General features: G+C 43.2%; 1 protein-coding gene across 2 annotated transcripts in view; it reads left to right on the forward strand.

Annotated features, from left to right (window-relative positions):
* Positions 1-285: 285 nt before the first annotated feature.
* The window catches only part of SHC4 (SHC adaptor protein 4), a 47,666-nt gene continuing 26,731 nt past the window's right edge, over positions 286-21,220 (forward strand). Inside the window, exons 1-2 of one of the 2 annotated variants that reach the window (XM_058156520.1) lie at positions 286-1,939; positions 14,946-15,016. In XM_058156520.1, coding sequence (XP_058012503.1) covers positions 1,349-1,939; positions 14,946-15,016 — 662 coding nt within the window. In that variant the 5' untranslated portion in view covers positions 286-1,348. The remainder of the gene's footprint in view (positions 1,940-14,945; positions 15,017-21,220) is intronic. The other variant, XM_058156519.1, reaches the window with a different exon arrangement.

Below are 21,220 nucleotides of genomic sequence, written 5' to 3' on the forward strand. Positions count from 1 at the left end.
CCCCACCCCTCTACATCCCCACCCCAAGGGCTTTACATCCTATGAACTAGGATATATCTCCTTAGGCTAAGTTCCAGCTGCTGCATTGCAGAAACCACAAGCTCTCTACCTTTCTTCTCATCGAGAACATATATATATATATATCTTGTGCCAAGGATGCCTTCCCCCCCCCTCCTCCCCAACTGGCTACCTCCGGTACAGTGAAAGCTGCCCCCTTTGCCAAAAGTCACATTTTGGATGGCTACTAGTTTCGTGTATTTATGGTGCGTGAGTCATCAGGCTCCCTTCCGATTGGCTGCAGACTTAAACACCCCTGGGACTGCCAGTCAGTTACAGCCATTCTCAGCTTCATTCACAGGTTTATTTCGCTTGCACACAGTGAGATCCATTCAGAAAACTTCATTCATAAAAAAAAAGAAAGAAGAAGAAGAAGAAGACGAAAGGCGATGAGAAAAGGCAACGTTCTTTCGGTCACATTTCAAAGGAATCGGTCACCCTAATCTGGAGATGGGAAAAGAGCGAAGGGATGGCTCCAGAGGATGATGGAAAGAGTTTTTGGGTGATGTTTCCATTGACTTGATGGTTGTTCTGAAGAGCTGGAGCCCTGCTGTGCCAGAATATCATCTCTGCAAGTATTTGAGGGTCACTATGCTACTGTGGGGGGTTTTTTGTGGGGTTTTTTTGCAGGCAGAATCTGAGTTTGGTTCATAGAACACGTTAACCTGGACTTTTTTTTCCTTCGAGCTGCTTTTGTCGGATTTTATTTTAATTTCAGAGAGGTACTTTTTCCCACCTCAACTGATCAAGTCATTGATAATCAATTCGGAACAAGGCTACTTTCTTTTTTAAAAATATATATATATAAATCTGGCTGTTGTTTTTTCAAGAAAGAGATTTCTTGTTGTGTCTTCATCCTTAAATATTTTATTATTATTATTTTTTTAAGGTAGCCGGGTCTTTAACGTTAATCCTATGCAGAATCATGGCATTGAGTGCTGACAAACTAAGAAGAATTTGGAGTTTGCTTGCTTGAAATTACTGTGCCTGTTCAGATTAAACAGACGTAGCTTTGGGAAACTGGGCTTCGTATGTGTTTCACTTTGATTTAATTTCAAACAATTAAATGACCGGGCAACCTGAAACAGGGTTGATGAAGAGGAAGAAACAATCCGGAGATGTTTTAAGAGCATCCACAGTGACCAGAAACCCTGTTTTCTTATTTTTTCTATTCAAAATTATTTTGATCTGTCTGGTTCCATATTTTTTTTGGTCATTCATAAGAAGGCAGCTAAGTTAAGGAGTGGGGGGGTGGGGAACCAGGAGATTGAGTTACAAAACTTTGCAGGCTATGAGAGAACCCATCCTCTGCTGCTCGAGTGCACAACTACTGGATGTAGGATCCTTAAGAGGACCAGGAATGCTCCACAGGACTAAATATAGCCGTTTCAGAAACGAATCCCTCACCTCCTTGGAGGAAGACACCTCGTCGAGTGATCTTCTTCGCCTCAAGGCCTCTTCAGCTTCTCCGTCCACTACGTCTAACACACTCACTGAAGATGTCCCAGTTGGTACCTCGGACAGCTCCATTTCTCTGTGCACCTTGGTACCTCGCATGGCGAACGTGAAGCTGGCCAATCCTTCCACCTTGCCAACCCTGAAGAACTTCTGCTTACGGACGAAAGAGGTGCCAAGGTTTAAACTCACGGAATGCGTCACTGTCCATACCAGCCCGACCGTGCCAGAAATCGGCTTCAGCAACTCCTTGTCTTCTGCTTATTCCCTGGGAGACCCAGACAAGGCGTTCCGGTCCAAGGCAAACATCCAAGAGAACTGTGTTTTGTTAGCTGTGGGAGACTCTGCCTTCCTGCCTAAACCAAGCAAAGATCTTGGACAAAAGGGTGAATCCAGCTTGGCGACTGGGATATCCTACGCTGCCCGGGTAAGTAGCCTTCCTCGATCTTTTTTCTCATTCAGATGACCGAATGCATTTAACAAGACGTCTATAGTAAGCCTCCTTTGAATGAATGCAATGTATTGGGATGATAGGATTAAGGATCCTATCGTAATCTTAACACTTTTATCAACTATGCCGTGCGTCCCTATTCCTCGTCAATGGGAAAAGCTGGTTTCGCGGAACGGCTGCGGCGACTTGCTTAAACAGGTCATAAAACTGGGTGCAGCTCACTTAGCAACTGCATCACTTAAATGAGCAAAGTTCCAGGCTCCGTGACGGTCGTAAGTCGAGGACCAGCTGTTTTACACTTCAGCTGCTAGCCTTCTAAGTAAACGAATATTTAGCCCACCTCGTTTTATCTGCTGAAGTCTGATTCCCAAATGAGAATTAAGGGAGGTGGGAGAAACCCTCAAATGACTCTTGTTTTGTTATTTCCCCCCACATTTGGCTAAAAATGCCTTCAAAGCCTCCCTTCCTTTAGGCTCTGTCAATAAACAAAGAAAGAAAGAAAATAAACAATAAATATGAGGGCACTTCCCTTTGTACTGGGCAAAAATGTGACTACGCTTGTGGAGTAATTACAGATGTAATTAAGAGGCTCTCTTATTTGGTGTGATATACCCTGTCTGAACTACCTTGTAAGAAACTTGGCACGTGATGTGTGGAAACAAGCATGAAAAAAATTACAGTATCTAGCTAAGTCTTTAACATGTTGAGGAAATGATTCTTTTTTAAAAAAAAACAAAACATCCAAAGACACAGGAAGACTTGTGCAACACAACTGAATGCAAACTAGTGAATCTTAGGTTAGCCTAACTATGATTCGAATGCAGCCCATGTGCTTTCATTGGGCAGTGCATAATGCAAACCCGTTAAACTGGGTCAATGAGGGAAAACAACGCTTCGGTTAACCATGGGTAGTAAGCATTTCAACAAAACGTACAGCGCTAAGCAAATTCTGCCACTCACAGGTTAAAAAAAAACCCAAGGAGATTCATTTTCCAGGATTCAAACCTGGATGACTAGGGTAATCTAGCAAACGAAGCTAAAATTTGTATAAACAAGGACAGAGTAGCTTTTTTGTTTCCAAAGGGACTCTGCATTTCATTTTATTAAAATTTATTTTCCGAACGAGAGCCATAAGGTAGGGGAAAGAGAGCCATCCAGACAGTGATGTCACCGGACTGAATGAAACTATATTTTGGGGGCTTTCCTTTATGTTTAAGTCTATGGAGAAGTTGTAGAAAACAGGTGTGTGAAATGAAGCTTAACGTGATATTGTGTTGCTTCTATTGAAAAAAGAAAGAAAGAAAGGAAGGAAGGAAGGAAGGAAGGAAGGAAGGAAGGAAGGAAGGAAGGAAGGAAGGAAGGAAGGAAGGAAGGAAGGAAGGAAGGAAGAAAACATTGCATCTCCCAAGATTATAATGTTACCCTTAAACATCAACATTCTCCTTGAGGTTCAGTTCCGAAGCATAAAAATGGGGCAGGAAGTTACACCAAAGCTAAATTGGTGGTTGCAGGGAGGCTGTTAAAAATGCATGTAAAAAGAATGGGCTTTGACAGATAAACAGAGAGCAAACCCCCACTCCCTTCTGGCACTGATGACATTACCTAGTTGGGTAAGGAAAGGTCTCCAAGAAAACAACCCAGCTCAGAGATCACCAAGGACCCAACAGTCTTCTTCCTGCTCCTTGCAAACCCATCCCCCTTCTAGCACTGATGACGTTACCTAGTTGGGTCATGAAACGTCTGCAAGAAAGCAGCCAAGTTTAGAGAGCACCAAGGACCCCACAGTTCAACCCTGAGCTGCTTAGTATTTTCTACTACTGGGACTTTGCATAGTTGTGGCTGCTTATCTTGCTAATTTTTTTTTTAGTCCCCTGTCAGCAGGAATAAAACTGGCTTAGCTGGCATATGACCTTTCCTTGAGAGAAGACGTGGGGTAATGTGAGTTTATCACTGTACCTTGAACAGTTAAAAGCCTCGTGGAAAAAGCTGACAGTTGTCCCAGAAACCTTTCAAAGGAAAAAGAGCACCAAGGACGTCTTGCATGGAGGAATATCACAGTTAAGCAGATAAATAATGGCTTTGTGTTCAAGATGAGGGCATCTTTTTTTTAAAAAAAAAATACTATTCAGCCAAGTTCAAGAGGAGAAAGGGAGCAGGCTGTCCCATAGAAACCTGTCCCCTGTGTTATATAGCCTAACACCAGGAAGTTAAAACGATCACATCATAATGCTTCCTTGATGGCGCAGTGGTTAGAATGCAGTATTGCAGGCTAATTCTGCCCGCTGCCAGCGGTTCGATCCTGACCGGCTTAAGGTTGACTCAGCCATCCATCCTTCCGAGGTGGGTCAAATGAGGACCCGGATTGTTGGGGGCAAGAGGCTGACTCTGTAAACCGCCTTAGAGAGGGCTGTAGAGCACTGAAGTGATGTATAAGTGCTACTGCTAAGTGGGAAGGAAGGAAGGAAGGAAGGAAGGAAGGGCCATAGTGGTGCCGTGGTTAGAATGCAGCATTGCAGGCTAATTCTGCCCGCTGCCTGTGGTTCGATCCTGACCAGCTTAAGGTTGATTCTGCCTTCCATCCTTCTGAGGTGGGTCAAATGAGGAGCCAGATTGTTGGGGGACAATATGCTGACTCTGTAAACCGCTTAGGAAGGGCTGTAAAGCAGTATGTGAAGCTGTACATGAGTCTAAGTGCTATTGCTATTTCTGCTGCAGGGAGATGGTTTGTGATTCTGTTACCTATTTTTGCACAAATTGGTGTTTGCAATTCCTCCTAGTTCCTGCCCTTGTCTGTCCTCTTTCCCCCACCCCCTGGGAGAAACGTATCAACCATTTTGGCACTCTACCAGCGGCGGTCTTATTTTGCTGATATCCAAATTCATCTGATTCAAATAATAATATAATAATAAAGGATTGGGCATCTCATGTAAAAGAAGAAGATGACCTCAGCTTAGATTTATGATGTCTTATTGCCGGTCCAAAATAGCCTGGGTTAGGTAGGAGGTGAGACAGGTTCTTCTAGGCTACATCTGCACAAAACATAAGCCAAAGCCAAAGCCATTATATTTAATGTGTTGTGAAGTCAACAACTATGAGCTATTCAGTAAAAGCAGTTTTAAGCCAACACAGGTTCTTGCCTGTGCAATGCCATCTCAAACGTGCATCATACAAGATTCCAGCTTATATTCTTATGTGGTCCATTATTACGCCCCTCCAGCCTCTGTTTAAACACGCAGTGTCCTTTTTTTGGTACCAAAAAGATTACAGGCTAAGAATGTTTACCTTTTATTTTACTTTAGTATAACTTGATTGTGGATAGGTCATTCAGGGTTATTGGGAACACTGGGCAACATACAGATTTAATACAGGAAACTATTATAAGCTAAAAATTGCAAACTCAATCTGTATTTCAGCTGTTATAATAATAATATAACCCACACTGAATTTCTTATGGTTCTGATCTCTAAACATAAAAAACATTTCTTTAGCCCAGGGGCAGAAATATCATTTCATTTAATTAAAAGCAAATAGCAAATCAAGGAGCAAATAGCAAATCAAATAGCAAATAGCAAAGCAAAGCAAATAGCAAATCAAGAAACTAATCAAGGAGAAAAGCTATTTAGAACTAAGGAGAAATTTCCAATTAATCAGTGGAACAACTTGCCTCCAAAAGTTGTGAATGCTCCAACACTGAAAGTTTTTAAGAGGTTGGATAACCATTTGTCTGAAGTGGTGTAGGGGTTTTCTGCCTAGGCAGAGGGTTGGACTAGAAGATCTCCAAGGTCCCTTCCAACTCTGTTATTATATTATTATATTAAATATGATGGCTTTTTGTTATGGACATTAACACTTTCTTCTTTCTGCCATATTACAAAAAGAATTGTGATTTTAAAAACCTCCATATACTGTATATACACAGTGAGAAATTGCTGGTGGAATTCCCCATTAAAAAAAACAAAAACCAACCAGCACCAGGTGATTTGGCCAATTTTATTTATATGCAAACACTCGCTTTCACTTCCTGGTTTTAAAAAAAATCTTTGTTGCATGAGTGATTTTTGTCTCTTTTTCTTGAAAACCACATTTTCCACACACCTTAACTGGTGTATTTTGACACTTCCTGCTTGCTTTGAGCTTTTTCTGTCTTGAACCCCAAATTCATCCTGCAAGGTTTTTAAAATGGTATGGATAGTGGTTGATGAAAACATTCAATTATGTGCACTTTTTAAAAACAGCAATCTTTTCAGGTATGGAAGGAAAAGGAGGACAAAGACTAAAATCTAACCAGGAACCAGCTCATAGTGACCGCATTCCCAAATGACTTACTGCTGCATTCTATGCAAACATGGATTTTTCTCTATTGTATTTTTTATAGCAATAGTACTTAGACTTATATACAGCTTCACAGTGCTTTACAGCCCTCTCTAAGCAGTTTACACAGTCAGTATATTTTCCCCAACAATCTAGATTCTTATTTTACTGATCTTGGAAGGATGGAAGGCTGAGTCAACCTTGAGCCAGTCAGGATCGAACTCCTGACAGTGGGCAGAGTTAGCCTGCAATGCTGCATTCTAACCACTGTGCCGCCACAGTTCTTATTGGCTTTATCCACTGAAGTTGGTGGCTTCATAAACAGGACGTTCTAAAACAGTGAGAAAACTCTTAGCATTGTTTGGATAAAAAGCTTCTATCCATCCCATCATTTTCCAGATTAAGTGACTGATCGATAGATTGTGGCCCATCAAGTTGTTTTTACCATGTAGATGGATTTTGCTCCATGATGGTCTCCCCCTGATCTGGTCTTTTGGGTTTTCCCGAATTGCCATTGTCAACTAAGTCCATTTTCCTTGCATCATGTGTCTAAAGGACACCAGGATAATTTGGGCTTGGTTATTTGTGCTTCAAAAGGGCTCGGTGGCTAAAACACTGAGCTTGTCGATCGAAAGGTCAGCAGTTCAGCGGTTCGAATCCCTAGTGCCGCGTAACGGGGTGAGTTCCCGTTACTTGTCCCAGCTTCTGCCAACCTAGCAGTTCGAAACCCTGTAAAAAATGCAAGTAGAAAAAAATAGAGACCACCTTTGGTGGGAAGGTAACAGCGTTCCGTGCGCTTTTGGCGTTGAGTCATGCCAGCCACATGACGACCGAGACGTCTTTGGACAGCTCTGTCTCTTCGGCTTTGAAATGGAGAGGAGCACCGCCCCCTAGAGTCAGGAACGACTAGCACATCTGTGCGAGGGGAACCTTTACTTTTACCTTTACCTATTTGTGCTTCAAGTGAGAATTCTGGGTTGATATATTTGTTGACTCTGTTTATTTTCTCAGCTGTCCATATTATTCTCAGGATCTTCTCCAACATCAGTGGCCCCCAAAGAATCAGTCTGCCTATCCTGCTTTTTCAATCTTTTACTCTTGTAGAGCCTCACGGGAAATATCGTGAGTTGCAGGAGCCTTATCTTTATTTATTTATTAAATAACAAATAAAAAAAATAAAATAAAAGATCAATACAGGTGATTCTATTTTCATTTCATATAGAATATAGATTATATACAGTGGCAGTCTGATGTCGAGAAAACTTCCTTCCCTCTTTAAGTATTATCGCCAATTCTGCTTGCTCTAAGGATAAGGAACTCAAAAAATTACTGCTTCGACAGGCTGTTTGAGATACAACTTTGGTTTAGTTTGTTATACAAATGGAATCAATGAATAAATCTAAGTGTGTTGTGGATCATACATCACAGTCATGTCTGTTCTTCTACCAAGGGCAACTCTTGAGGTTTAATTTCTTGACTGCCTCTTCTATAAAATCCCAAAACATTGCCTTCCACTGTTCTGTCTCCTTCCCCACTTCAGACACACGAGCTGGCCTTCAGCCAGTGGATTCACGGTCTTATCAGTCCTAGCAGAGAAATCACAGCTGACTGCCAAAGTTCAAACAAATGACTCACGTAGCAAGACTTTTAGCTCTTTTTGAAATGGTTCCACTAAACTTTTGCTTCCCGTGGAGTGAGAGCAGTCCCAAAGCGCCTTATATATCCTGTGGGGTGGGGCTCCTTCCCCACCCTTCCTTTTGATGACACCGCCTCTCTAATCTTCTGAAGCGCGGGTCAAGCCAAGCTTGATTATTATTATCAGCTGGGTCTGAAGGCGTAGCCTGGGGAAGGGAGGAATCAGGGGATGACAGCCTCATTACGTCCTCTGACTGGTCTGGTTCTGGCTCCTGGAGCCGAGCCAAAGGAATTGGTGCTCCCGAGGTAAGCCTTACCGGCCCTTCTCCCTCACTGAGTCACTTTCGGGCATGGGGCCAGGTTCGGGGGCTGGAGTCACAACATCCACTGTCTTCACTCTTGCCCACCCAAATGCCGACACACGTACAAAATAGGCCCTCATCCAAAGTGTCAAGCTGGGCACAATTGCTCTGAAGAATTGTTCTGAGTCAATATGCAAAACTTCCTACACCTGTTTTCCACAACCTTCCCACAAACGTCTAAAAATAAAGGTCAGAATGTTTCCGCCTCACAAATGTCTGGTGATATCGTCACCTCGATGGGTCTCTCTTTCCTCCAGTTCGTGGTTCCCAGACTGAAAATAATGTTTAAAAATAAAAAGTGGAACCCTTGTGAAAAACAAACAAACAAAAAAGGTTATTTTAGCATTCTTCAAAAGTAGCAGCTGGAGACTCTTGGTTTGAGGCATCTTGCTTTGTTTTTGTTTTTGTTTTTAAAAATCTCTACAGTTTCATTTCATTCATTTGGAAAATAGAGTTGGGAAAGGAAAATGAGGATGAGCAAAAGCATGGACCCCTTGGAATTTTGGGGAAAATCCAGTGCTGGGATGCTGGGGGTTTGCAGGGGTTCGGGAGAACCTCTAGGTAAGATTCTGTGCAGTTTGGAGAACCCCCAAATCCCACTCCTGGCTGGCCCCACCCACCCCTCCCCTCCCAGGAGTCCCCACGTGGCCCATTTTGGATGCAGGTAAGTGCAGGTTGCACACGGAGGCTTGGGGAAGGTGAAAAACAGGCCTACAGGAAGTTTGGGAAGGCTGGAAATGGGCCCGTTTCCAGGCTCCAGAGGGCCTCAGGAGCCTGGGGAGGCCAGTTCGCCCTCCTGGAGGCTTGAGAAAAACCTCTGGAGCCTGGGGAGGGCAAAAACGCCCCCCCCCCGCCGTGGTACAGGAGGCGCCACGCCCACCATGGCCACTCCCACCCAGCAACTGGGCAGAGAACCCCTTGCTAAAATTTTTGAAGCCCATCCCCGGAAAAAGGCTACAACCCCATATGTTGCGAGATCCTGAAAGTAGGATCTTATTTTGACAATAAGATATTACCTCAACTTTCCTTAAAGTGCCCATCATTCCTGTCAGGTGCCAAGGCAATCAGGAAATCCGGGCAGTTCAAATGAATATAAGGGCTTATTGCAAGCTTAAGCTCTCTACAAGAATCTGAACTACTAAGGGTCAAAGCAGATTGGTGGCAGATAAGAGTCAATGGAATTCAAGGCGGGCTAAACTTAGATCTCTTGTGGGCTCCTACGTCACCTTGGCTTCTCTCCTCTACCATGGGTTCTTCTGTGCTGTCTTGGCGTTTTATGACCCCGTGATGTCTTATGACCCCTCCCTCAGATTCATTCTGATCATCTCCTACATCACCCACTCTCCACCTTGAACCCCTCTTCTTCCATTGGTTCTTCTATGGCTGTCTTGGCGTCTGCTGATAAGAGTCAATGAAATTCAAGGTCGGCTGGACTCAGCTCTCTGATGGGCTTGAAGGCTCGAGACTTATGACATACTTGACCCCTCCCTCGGGCTCATTTTCAGTCATCTCCTACACTTCCACAGACATATTTGCTTGTACTTCCCACTTCCTACCTGGCCCATTTTACTTGGCTAAAGAAACAGCAGTTCGAAGCACCTGCCCTGGCCTTGCAGCAGGGGGTGAAATCCAGCAGGTTCTGACAGATTCTGGAGAACTGGTAGCGGAAATTTTGAGTAGTTCGGAGAACCGACAAATACCACCTCTGGCTGGCCCCAGAGTGGGGAAGGAATGGGGATTTTGCAGTATCCTTCCCCTGGCATGGGGAGGGAATGGGGATTCTGCAGTATCTTTCCCCTGGAGTGGGGAGGGAATGGGGATTCTGCAGTATCTTTCCTCTGGAGTGGGGAGGGAATGGGGACTCTGCAGTATCTTTCCCCTGGCGTGGAGAGCGAATGGGGATTTTGCAGTATCCTTCCCCTGGCGTGGGGAGGGAATGGGGACTCTGCAGTATCCTTCCCCTGGAGTGGGGAGGGAATGGGGATTCTGCAGTATCCTTCCCCTGGAGTGGGGAGGGAATGGGGACTCTGCAGTATCTTTCCCCTGGCGTGGGGAGGGAATGGGGATTTTGCAGTATCCTTCCCCTGCCATGCCCACCAAGCCACACCACACCCACCAAGCCACGCTCACAGAACCAGTAGTAAAAAAATGTGAATTTCACCACTGCCTTGTAGCAAAGACCGTATAAACACAAAAGCTTTCCCGTCCCATGGAGGCTGATCTCTCCTGGGCATCCAATGAACTCCTATGACTCAGAGCTTCTTGGACTCATCTATGATGCAGGAAGGAAGGAGGTGCCTTTTTAGCTTCTCCCTGTTGACTTGCTCGCCTATGCTGGATGCAAACGTTTAATTATAACGGTGGAGCTGGAGAATTGGGGGAGTCAATAGGACCGGACACTCGTGTTTTCTTCAGAGACCTTGGCAGCTCTGAATCTTATCGGAGGGGAAGAAGAGAGGAGGTTAGCTGCTCCTTCCACTTCCTTTGTAATTACTCTCCGTGAGTCATGAGGCTTGACCTCTGTGCAAAAGGACTGGCAGTTGTGTTGAGATCCCAGCTCTCTGACTAAGCAACCAGCCTGCTGAACAGCTGTGGGAACTGCAAATAGTTCCCCAGAGGTATTTTATTGCCCACAGAAACTCCACATCCTTTGTCACTCGCAGTGAACGTACTGTAGGGATGCGTTTCTCTTTCTCAAAATCTCGATTTAGGGAGCAGAATAGAAGTCCCAAGGACTTCCCACCCCCCAAAAAAATGAGTTTATCCCCTACTGGCCTTTCCTGATTATGAGTCTCATGAAGTTGTAATAATAATTCATAGATGCCACTTTGGTGGGAAGGTAACAACATTCCATGTACCTGTGGCATATACCCATGCTGACCACATAACTACGGAAAATATCTTCAGACAATGCTGGCTTCCTCATTCAAGAATTCAAGAATCAGCACCAAGCCCTAGAGTTGAGCAAGGGAAACCTTTATATTACTGTTACCTTTTCATTTCCTAGACAATTAAAGACTTCCCTAGAGAGCTAGGGAAAACAGGGATGCAGTGGTTCAGTGGCTAAGATGCTGAGCTTGCCGCTCAAAAGGTCGTGCAGTTCAGTGGTTCGAATCCCTAGTGGCACATAACGGGGTGAGCTCCCGCTACTTGTCCCAGCTTCTGCCAACCTAGCAGTTTGAAAGCACGTAAAAAAGGCAAGTAGAAAAATAGGGACCACCTTTGGTGGGAAGGAAACAGCGTTCCGTGCGCCTTTGGTGTTGAGTCATGCCGGCCACATGACCATGGAGACGTCTTCGGACAGCCCTGGCTCTTCGGCTTTGAAACGTAGATGAGCACTGTCCCCTAGAGTCAGGAACGACTAGCACATATGTGCGAGGGGAACCTTTACCTTTTACCTTTACCCAGCTGGGAGTATACAATCATGAATAATCCAAAATGCTAAAAGTCCCTTGACTATCTCTTTCAAAACTCCTTATTTCTATCTTCTCCTTACTCCAGCTTTTGCGGCCTTTATGGAGTGTCTGATAAGATGAATTTCCAATCAGGACCATTGATGGCAACCCCTCAATATTGATTTCTCTCCTCTCTCTCCCTACTTTCTCTCCCCCTCCCCCACAAGGTTTTGCTCAATTGAGCCTCCCACGCATATGTTGAGGGGAGCTTACTCACAGTCATATGATCTCAGCCTGTGACTCACCTACTCCTCCGAATCTTTGCCTTCATCAAGGGTGGCAAAACCGCAGCCAGCTGGTTTGCAAGATTAAGGGAAAGAGGGTGAGGGGGGAAGGCCTGAAAGCCCACAGGATTTGAAAAAAAATACCTCCGCACACCCTCCCTTTTTCAGAGCAGAGACCGTAAATGCTGATTAATGGATATCTAACCTTGAAGGGGATTTTTAAAGACTTGATTTGCAACATACATAATCCTTCAGGCCATTATCTTTTCCCCCTTCTTGTAATTGATTACTAATGGTCGGCCAAGACTTTACGGTAACTACAGTGTTGGTCATTAAATAAAATATATGATCATCTTTTATAGTTTCTCCCACCCCCCTCCTCAAATCATTCCTATGCAACTGTCTGCAAAAAAATAAAATAAAATAGACCAGATTAATCTTATCCTCTCATGCTACCAGAAGTACCAATTACTATTATTATATTGCAGCTTTTACATTATTAGGAAATAGCTACCAGTATCATAATTCCTCAGAAGGGTTACTCAAAGTCCTTCACCTGCAGCCTTGTAGGAGAGAGGGGATAAAAAGAACTTTAAATGTAATCACACAGGACACGAAAATATTTTTTTTCAATTTATTTATTATTTATTTTATCACATTTATATACCACCCTATCTCCCAGGGGACTCAGGGCGGTTCACAGGCAAGTAAAAAGCACATATAAATACAGACTAAAATAACAAAAAACTTATTCTACATGGCCGAATTATTAAAAGCAATATAAATAATAAAACCCATTTAAAACCAGTATAAATTTAAAATCTAATCCAGTCCTGCGCAGATGAATAAATGTGTTTTAAGCTCGCGACAGAAGGTTCGGAGGTCCGGAAGTTGACGAAGTCCTGGGGGGAGTTCGTTCCAGAGGGTGGGAGCCCCCACAGAGAAGGCCCTTCCCCTGGGTGTCGCCAGACGGCACTGCCTAGCCGACGGCACCCTGAGGAGTCCCTCTCTGTGAGAGCGCACGGGTCGGTGAGAGGTATTCGGTAGCAGTAGGCGGTCCCGTAAGTAACCCGGCCCTATGCCATGGAGCGCTTTAAAGATGGTTACCAAAACCTTGAAGCGCACCCGGAAGGCCACAGGTAGCCAGTGCAGTCTGCGCAGGATAGGTGTCACACGGGAGCCACGAGGGGCTCCCTCTATCACCCGCGCAGCCGCATTCTGAACTAACTGAAGCCTCCGGATGCCCCTCAAGGGGAGCCCCATGTAGAGAGCATTGCAGTAATCCAGACGAGACGTCACGAGGGCGTGAGTGACCGTGCATAAGGCATCCCGGTCTAGAAAGGGGCGCAACTAATTTGTGCCTTAGTATGTCATGTGGGTCCAGTTACTGGTCAATTTATAGCTTATGTATCATTGAACTCTTTTACTTCAGAAAAAATGCCCAGTTAGCATTCTCATCAATTCATTTCAGGGGTATGAGGACTTTATGGCAGTGTATCTCAACCTTAGAGACTTTAAATGAGGGGTGAAATCCAGCAGGTTCTGACAGGTTCTGGAGAACGGGTAGCGGAAATTTTGAGTAGTTTGGAAAACCAGCAAATACCACCTCTGGCTGGTCCCAAAGTGGGGTGGGAATGGATATTTTGCAATATCCTTCCCCCAGGAGTCGGGAGGGAATAGGGTTTTGCAGTATCCTTCCCCTGCCACGTCCACCAAGTCACACCAAGCCCACAGAACCGGTAGTAAAAAAAATTGGATTTCACCACTGCTTTAAATATGTGTTAAATACTGCTTTAAATATTCCCCAGCATGCTGGCTGGGGAATGTTGGGAGTTGAAATCCATACATCTTAAAACTCTCAAAGTTGACAATCACTTCTCTATGCTTTAAATGAGCACTAGGAGGCAGATTTTTTTTTAGAATCGTTGGACAAGATTTTATGGGCTGGGTCCACCATCTTTAAATGAAGCTTATTTATTTCTCTATTTCTATTTTCATTTTGCCTTTGTATTGTGGAAACAGGGGTAAAAAATGCTCCCAGTTTGGACCGGATTGCCTGATCCGGTAGCAATGGCGGCGAGTGGTTCGGAGAACCGGTAGCAAAAATCCCTGCCCACCCCCATGCCCACCTGAGCTGCGCAATCATCAGAGGTTTTTTTTTTTTAACTTTTAAAAGCATTTTTTCTTCAGCTGAAGAGGTTGGAGAAAAATGCTTTTAAAAGGCTCCTCTGGCGATCCCAGTTGAGTTGCCTGACCATCAGACCCTTTTAAAAGCATTTTTTTACAACCTCTTCGGCCAAAGAGGTTGTAGAAAAAATGCTTTTAAAAGTAAAAAAAAAAAAGTTGGCCACGCCCACACAGTCACATTACACACCCCTCCCCAAGCCAAGCCCACAGGACCGGTAGTAACAAATTTTACATTTCACCCCTGAGTGGAAGTATTTTTTATCTATGTTACTGTAAGTCACATGGAGTCTCGGTTAGTGCATCAGTTTAAGTAAATAAATTGTGTCCAAATTAAACAGCTGGGAGATTGTCCCAGTATTCTTTGTAGGGTTTAGAGCAGGGGTGTCCAAACTTGGTCCCTTTAAGACTTGTGGACTTCAACTCCCAGAGTCCCTCAGCCAGCAAAGCTGGCAAAGCAAAGGGAGTTGAAGTCCACAAGTCTTAAAGAGACCAAGTTTGGACACCCCTGGTTTAGAGTTTGGACATTCCATCTTAATAGGAAGTGATACAAAACTTCCCAGTTTCATGATGGCATGAAAATGTGAACTCCAGTTTTCTCAGTCTAGGTTGACTCTTGTCCATTGGTGGGAATAACTGAAACTGGCTTGGTTACGGAAATAACTAAAAATCAGGAAGCACCAATGAAATGCCTGAACTGTCAACAACCATTTTAAACAGTGAGGTCTTCCAATTAGGGCATCGTTCTCTTTGTTTTTCTACTTTTTCAACAGCTGTGATTCTCTCTCTCTCTCTCTCTTTCAATATTTAGTATATGGGCTGCATTGAAGTCCTGCAATCGATGAGGTCTTTGGATTTTGGCACTCGGACCCAAGTAACCAGGTAAGTTACAGCATCCTATTCAAAGCCTCTATGTTTCTTTTTTTTTTCAAATATTTTTTTTTTATTTACATTTATATCCCGCCCTTCTCCAAAGACTCAGGGCGGCTTACAATGTATAAGGCAATAGTCTCATTCTATTTGTATATTTACAAAGTCAACTTATTGCCCCCCCCCAACAATCTGGGTCCTCATTTTACCTACCTTATAAAGGATGGAAGGCTGAGTCAACCTCGGGCCGGGCTTGAACCTGCAGTAATTGCAGGCTGCTGTGTTCTAATAACAGGCTTCTAACAGCCTGAGCTATTTAATGATTTTTAAAGCTATTTAATGATTTTCAACCATTAAAAAGCAAAAATATAAATTAAAAAAAATGTCTTATGCATGACTGTGACATGACATATCACTACAAAATACTTATACTCTATACAATTTACTTAAATCTAATTCTACTTTGTCTGAGTCTGTTTTATTTTTTAATTTTCAATCCATTTGTACCATTTCTCCCATGATACATAATATTCCAAATCCGTCAATCCTTTCAATTCCAGTGTCAGTTTATCCATTTCGGCGCAATCAAAGACTTTTTCAATTATTAAATCTTTGGAGGGCATCTTTGTGCTTCTCCAACATTGCGCAAAGGCTAATCTTGCCGCAGTTGTTATATGTAGAATAATGTGTCTTGCTGGCAGAAATATAGTTTATTTTCTTCTTCTTCTCCCGATTTAAAACATCAGATCTTTACGGATTGATTTTCTTGGCTTTGTTCTGCTTGGAGTTGCAGGTCACCAATCAATGAAGTTTTGTTATTGATCACTTTGAATGGATGTTTTTTCTCTGTCGTATTTTTTTGCTGGTTGAGGGTTTTAAAGCAACAGGGGGGGGGGGTATTTTTATTTTTTTATTTTTTTAAATTTGAATTTATATCCCACCCTTCTCTGAAGACTCAGGGCAGCTTACACCTGTGTGTATGTGTGCGCCCGTGCGCATATGTGTGTGAGTGTGTATTCATTATACATTGCTTTTAATTGTTAGATCCCTACTTGAGGATTGAATTGTTAATGAAAAGTTAGGAGTTATATGTAGGCACTTAAGTAAATAAATATATATACAGGCAGGGGTGGGCTGCTGGGGGATCATAGGGGTTCGAGAGAACCTCTACCTAAGATTCTGTGCAGTTCGGAGAACCCCCAAATCCCACTCCTGGCTGGCCCTGCCCTGCCCACCCCGCCACCCCTCCCAGGAGCCCCCATGTGGCCCGTTTTGGATGCAGGTAAGTGCAGGGTAAGTGCGGAGGCTCGGGGAGAGCGAAAAACGGGCCTACCGGAAGTTTGGGAATGGCAGAAACAGGCGTTTTTGCCTTCCCGGTGGCTTGAGGGAAGCCTCCGGAGCCTGGGAAGGGCAAAAATGCCCCCACCCACCGTGGTGCAGGAGGCTGACTAGGCCACGCCCAGCATGGCCACGCCCACCCAGCAACTGGCCAGAGAACCCCTTGCTAAAATTTTTGAAGCCCACCCCTTTATATACGAATAAAATTTTCCTTCAGCTTTCCGCAGAGGAGTATTTTATTGATTTTCTATCGAGTAGATAATATTCTACTGTATTGTAATGCATTTCTGTACAGAGTATTATGAATGAGTCCTATCTGTTTTTCCAATGTTTTTGTCATTTAAAGATTTCCTTTTACTTAGGACATTTCCAAATTTAGCCCTGTCTGGGCCCTGAGTTGGACTAAATAAAAAAATTTCCTTGTTAAGAATGTAATCAGTTGCTTTCGTTTTACATAAAACATGTTGGTTTAATTATAACTGCATCTCATGTTTTATTAAAATGCTCTTGGGCTGAAAAAAGCAGCTTTCGGGGAACTAATTTTCAATTTATCAATAGCACCTGGCAGATAATATAAATAAAACACCATCCCTGTCCTTATCTCAGCTCAGGCTAATAAATATCTAATTGTTAGCAACATAAATGATGCATTACCCAGTTATCTGAAGCAGGACATATACTGTATATAGAATCACTGCCGAAGACAGAAGCTCCAATGAACAGTATGTTACATAGGGCGGATTTTAACTCCAGATGTATCCACCTGACACCCCCCCCAAAAAAATCTGGCTTTAAAGTTGCCCAACAAATTACAAGCAGTTAATGAAACACTACTAACAATAGTATGGGATGCGGTGGCTCAGTGGCTAAGACACTGAACTTGTCAATAGGAAGGTCAGCAGTTCAGCGGTTCGAATCCCTAGCGCCGCGTAACGGGGTGAGCTCCCGTGACTTGTCCCAGCTTCTGCCAACCTAGCAATTCGAAAGCACGTAAAAAATGAAAGTAGAAAAAATAGGGGGCCACCTTTGGTGGGAAGGTCTCAGCGTTCTGTGCACCTTTGGTGTTTAGTCATGCCGGCCACATAACCATGGAGACGTCTTTGGACAGCACTGGCTCTTCGGCTTAGAAACGGAGATGAGCACCGCCCCCTAGAGTAAGGAACGACTAGCACACATGTGCAAGGGGAACTTTTACCTTTACTAACAATAGTGTTCATTCAGCAGCCGAGCTTTGCATCCTTGGGGATGACGCAGAACCAACATTAGTCTCAATGACAGTTGTAAATCGAGGGTCTGTCGCTAGAGCTGGTTCAAAGCTAAAGTTTTGAGGACCACCAAGCCATTTGGTTGGCTTGGCTTTTAACACAAAGAATTCAAAATGTTCTTTGCATGAGAATTTGAAAATCCAGCCTAGCCTGTTTATTTGATCATTCGAGTGTGTCCCCTGTTTCATCTCCACGCCAGTGACTGAATTGCTATCAGATGGAGCCTGGGATTTGATAGTTGGCATTAAGTAAATGTCATATTCTGGTGCCCCCCCCAGTTCCAGACTTTAACTCAGCAGTCAGCAAAGAGCCCGAGGCTGGGAATTATTTCACTAATATACTGGTCATTGTTAATATCGTGTCTGCCACATGAATATTTCAAAACCGCAGCAGGAAGCAGTCAAGACAACGCATAGTCGCCCAAGGGCTCTTTAAGCAAAAACTATATTGTGTTGAGATCTCATCGGGAGAACTTTCTGAATTTCCTCGAATTATGTACTGGCAAAGGGAACATTTGACATATCTAGGCTTTACAGAAAGCTGGGTGACTAAGTTGTTTCCTTATTACACTCAGCGTTGCTTGAAGTTGCTCTTGTGTTCCATGGTCTGTCTTTAGGGGAAGAATCTTCTGCATGATTCAACTGGCTGAGTTGCTTCATGGCTCAACCGTAGTGTGCCTTGACCACGATTTGCCGAATAAACTAAGATAGCTAGAACTGTGCCAAATTAAATCAGAAACCAGTTGTGCAGAAAGCTTGAGGGAGTAAGAAAGTAAACAAGATGGAAACAAGATAGGATCGAAACAGAAAACAAAAAATAAAGGTGGATTGAATAGAATAGAATTCTTCATTGGCCAAGTGTGATTGGGCACACAAGGAATTTGTCTTGGTGCATACGCTCTCAGTGTACATAAAAGAAAAGATACCTTCATCGAGGTACAACACTTAACGAGAGTCATAGGGTACAAATAAACAATCAGGAAACAATCAATATCAGTATAAATTGTAAGGACACAAGCAACAAAGTTACAGTCATAAGTGGAAGGAGATGGGTGATGGGAACGATGAGAAGATTAATAGTAGTGCAGATTTAAGGAATTATTTGTTTATCAGAGTGATGGTGTTCGGGAAGAAACTGTCCTTGTGTCTAGTTGTTCTGGTGTGCAGTGCTCTATAGCGTTGTTTTGAGGGTAAGAGTTGAAACAGTTTATGTCCAGGATGTGAGGGATCTGTAAATATTTTCACAGCCCTCTTTTTGACTTGTGCAGTATACAGGTCCTCAATGGAAGGCAGGTTGGTAGCAATTGTTTTTTCTGCAGTTCTAATTATCTTCTGAAGTCTGTGTCTGTCTTGTTGGGTTGCAGAACCAAACCAGACAGTTATGGAGGTGCAGATAGAATAGAATAGAATAGAATAGAATTTTATTGGCCAAGTGTGATTGGACACACAAGGAATTTGTCTTGGTGCATATGCTCTCAGTGTACATAAAAGATGACAGACTCTGTAGAACTGGATCAGCAGTTCCTTGGACAGTTTGAGCTTTCTGAGTTGGCGCAGAAAGAACATTCTTTGTTGTGCTTTTTTGATGACGTTTTTGATGTTAGCTGTCCATTTTAGATTTGCTTTCATTTGATTCCTTTAGAGTTCAATACGGTTAGCAGAAGTCATTCTTTTTGGTCAAATCTTCATTTTCTCCCCTTTTGTCGAGATAATAACAGCTACAATTTGCTAACAGGGCGTTTTCTTGAACCCCACCCATCTTATGGCTTTCAACTCATGGTTTGTGTAGTCCTCGTCAAAGGAATATTTTCCACCCGTGCTATATTGCGCCACTTATGTGGAATACGGCGTTAGAAGCATTCTAAATTATGGGGAGTTTAAGTCTTAATGCACCAGCAGCGATTTGTTTTCGCTTCCCAGAATTGCGGGATTTTAATGCTGTGCAGAAGGATGCGCCGTGTTTATTTAAGAGTTTGATATTTCACTGTTTAAAACAACTTAATGGTATGCCCAAGTGAATTGTATCCATCAAACGCTTCCGTCTCAGAGATAGAGCATTCCATTAAGGCTGCATTAAAACCGTGTAAAAGCAGAAGCTTTAAACAGCACCCGCTTTTAACAATTCCTTTTTAAATATGTTGCTTGAGTTTCAGCTTTTAACGCAAAAGCTTCTTTTAATAATGGAGCACTGTCTTACCCGTCTCAAAATACAAAAGAATTTTGTGTTTTGTCACCTGCCCCCATTTTCCTTAGCTATACATTTGCTCCGATCTGGCAACGGGAGTGCCCTACCCAAAGATTCTTACGCCGTCAGGCACGAAGAATTGGGACCCTACATTAAATTCCCGTTAAGCTGATTCGTTGCTCATGCCTTATGCATAAGGATCTAGCCAACTAATGGTCAGCACTAAATAATAATAATAAAAACAGAGTTGGAAGGGACCTTAGTCCAACCTCCTGCCCAGGCAGGAAACCCTACACCATTTCAGACAAATGGTTATCCAACATTTTCTTAAATTTTTCTAGTATTGGAGCATTCTCAACTTCTGCTGTTATTAATTGTTCTAACTGTCAGGAAATTGGCCCTAGTTCTTCAACCTCCCATCCCCATACAGTCGGGAGGTTGAACAACTAGCCTCGTGGTGTGACCGGAACAATCTGGAACTGAACACACTCAAAACCGTAGAAATGGTGGTAGACTTTAGGAGAAACCCTTCCATACTTCCACCTCTCACAATACTAGACAAGAAAGTATTAACAGTAAGAGACCTTCAAATTTCTAGGTTCTACCATATCGCAGGATCTAAAATGGACAGCTAACATCAAAAACGTCATCAAAAAAGGACAACAAAGAATGTTCTTTCTGCGCCAACTCAGAAAGCTCAAACTGCCCAAGGAGCTGCTGATTCAGTTCTACAGAGGAATTATTGAGTCTGTCATCTGCACTTCTTTAACTGTCTGGTTTGATTCTGCAATCCAACAAGACAGACACAGGCTTCAGAGGATCATTAGAACTGCAGAAAAAAACAATTGCTACCAACCTGCCTTCCATTGAGGACCTGTATACTGCACGAGTCAAAAAGAGGGCTGTGAAAATATTTACAGACCCCTCGCATCCTGGACATAAACTATTTCAACTCCTACCCTAAAACGATGCTACAGACCACTGCACAACAGAACCGATAGCAAAAATCCCTGCCCTCCCCACTCCCATGCCCAGATGAGCCATGCGATCATCATAGTTGATGATTCTTTGGTCGAAAAAATGCTTTTAAAAGTAAAAAAAAAAGCCTCTGATGATCGCATGGCTCAGCTGGAATCGTTAGAGCCTTTTAAAAGCATTTTTTCTACAATCTCTTCTGCAGAAGAGGTTGTAAAAATGCTTTTAAAAGGTTCTGATGGTCAGGCAACTCAGCTGGGATCGCCAGAACCTTTTAAAAGCATTTTTTTCTATAACCTCTTCGGCTGAAGAGAAGTAGAAAAAATGCTTTTAAAAGTAAAAAGTAAAAAAAAAGTTGGCCACGCCCACCCAGTCACATTACACACACACACACACACACACACACATCAAGCCACGCCCACAGAACCGGTAGTAACAAATTTTACATTTCACC

This window comes from Ahaetulla prasina, chromosome 13 (assembly GCF_028640845.1).
Source record: "Ahaetulla prasina isolate Xishuangbanna chromosome 13, ASM2864084v1, whole genome shotgun sequence".
Lineage (NCBI taxonomy): Eukaryota > Metazoa > Chordata > Lepidosauria > Squamata > Colubridae > Ahaetulla > Ahaetulla prasina.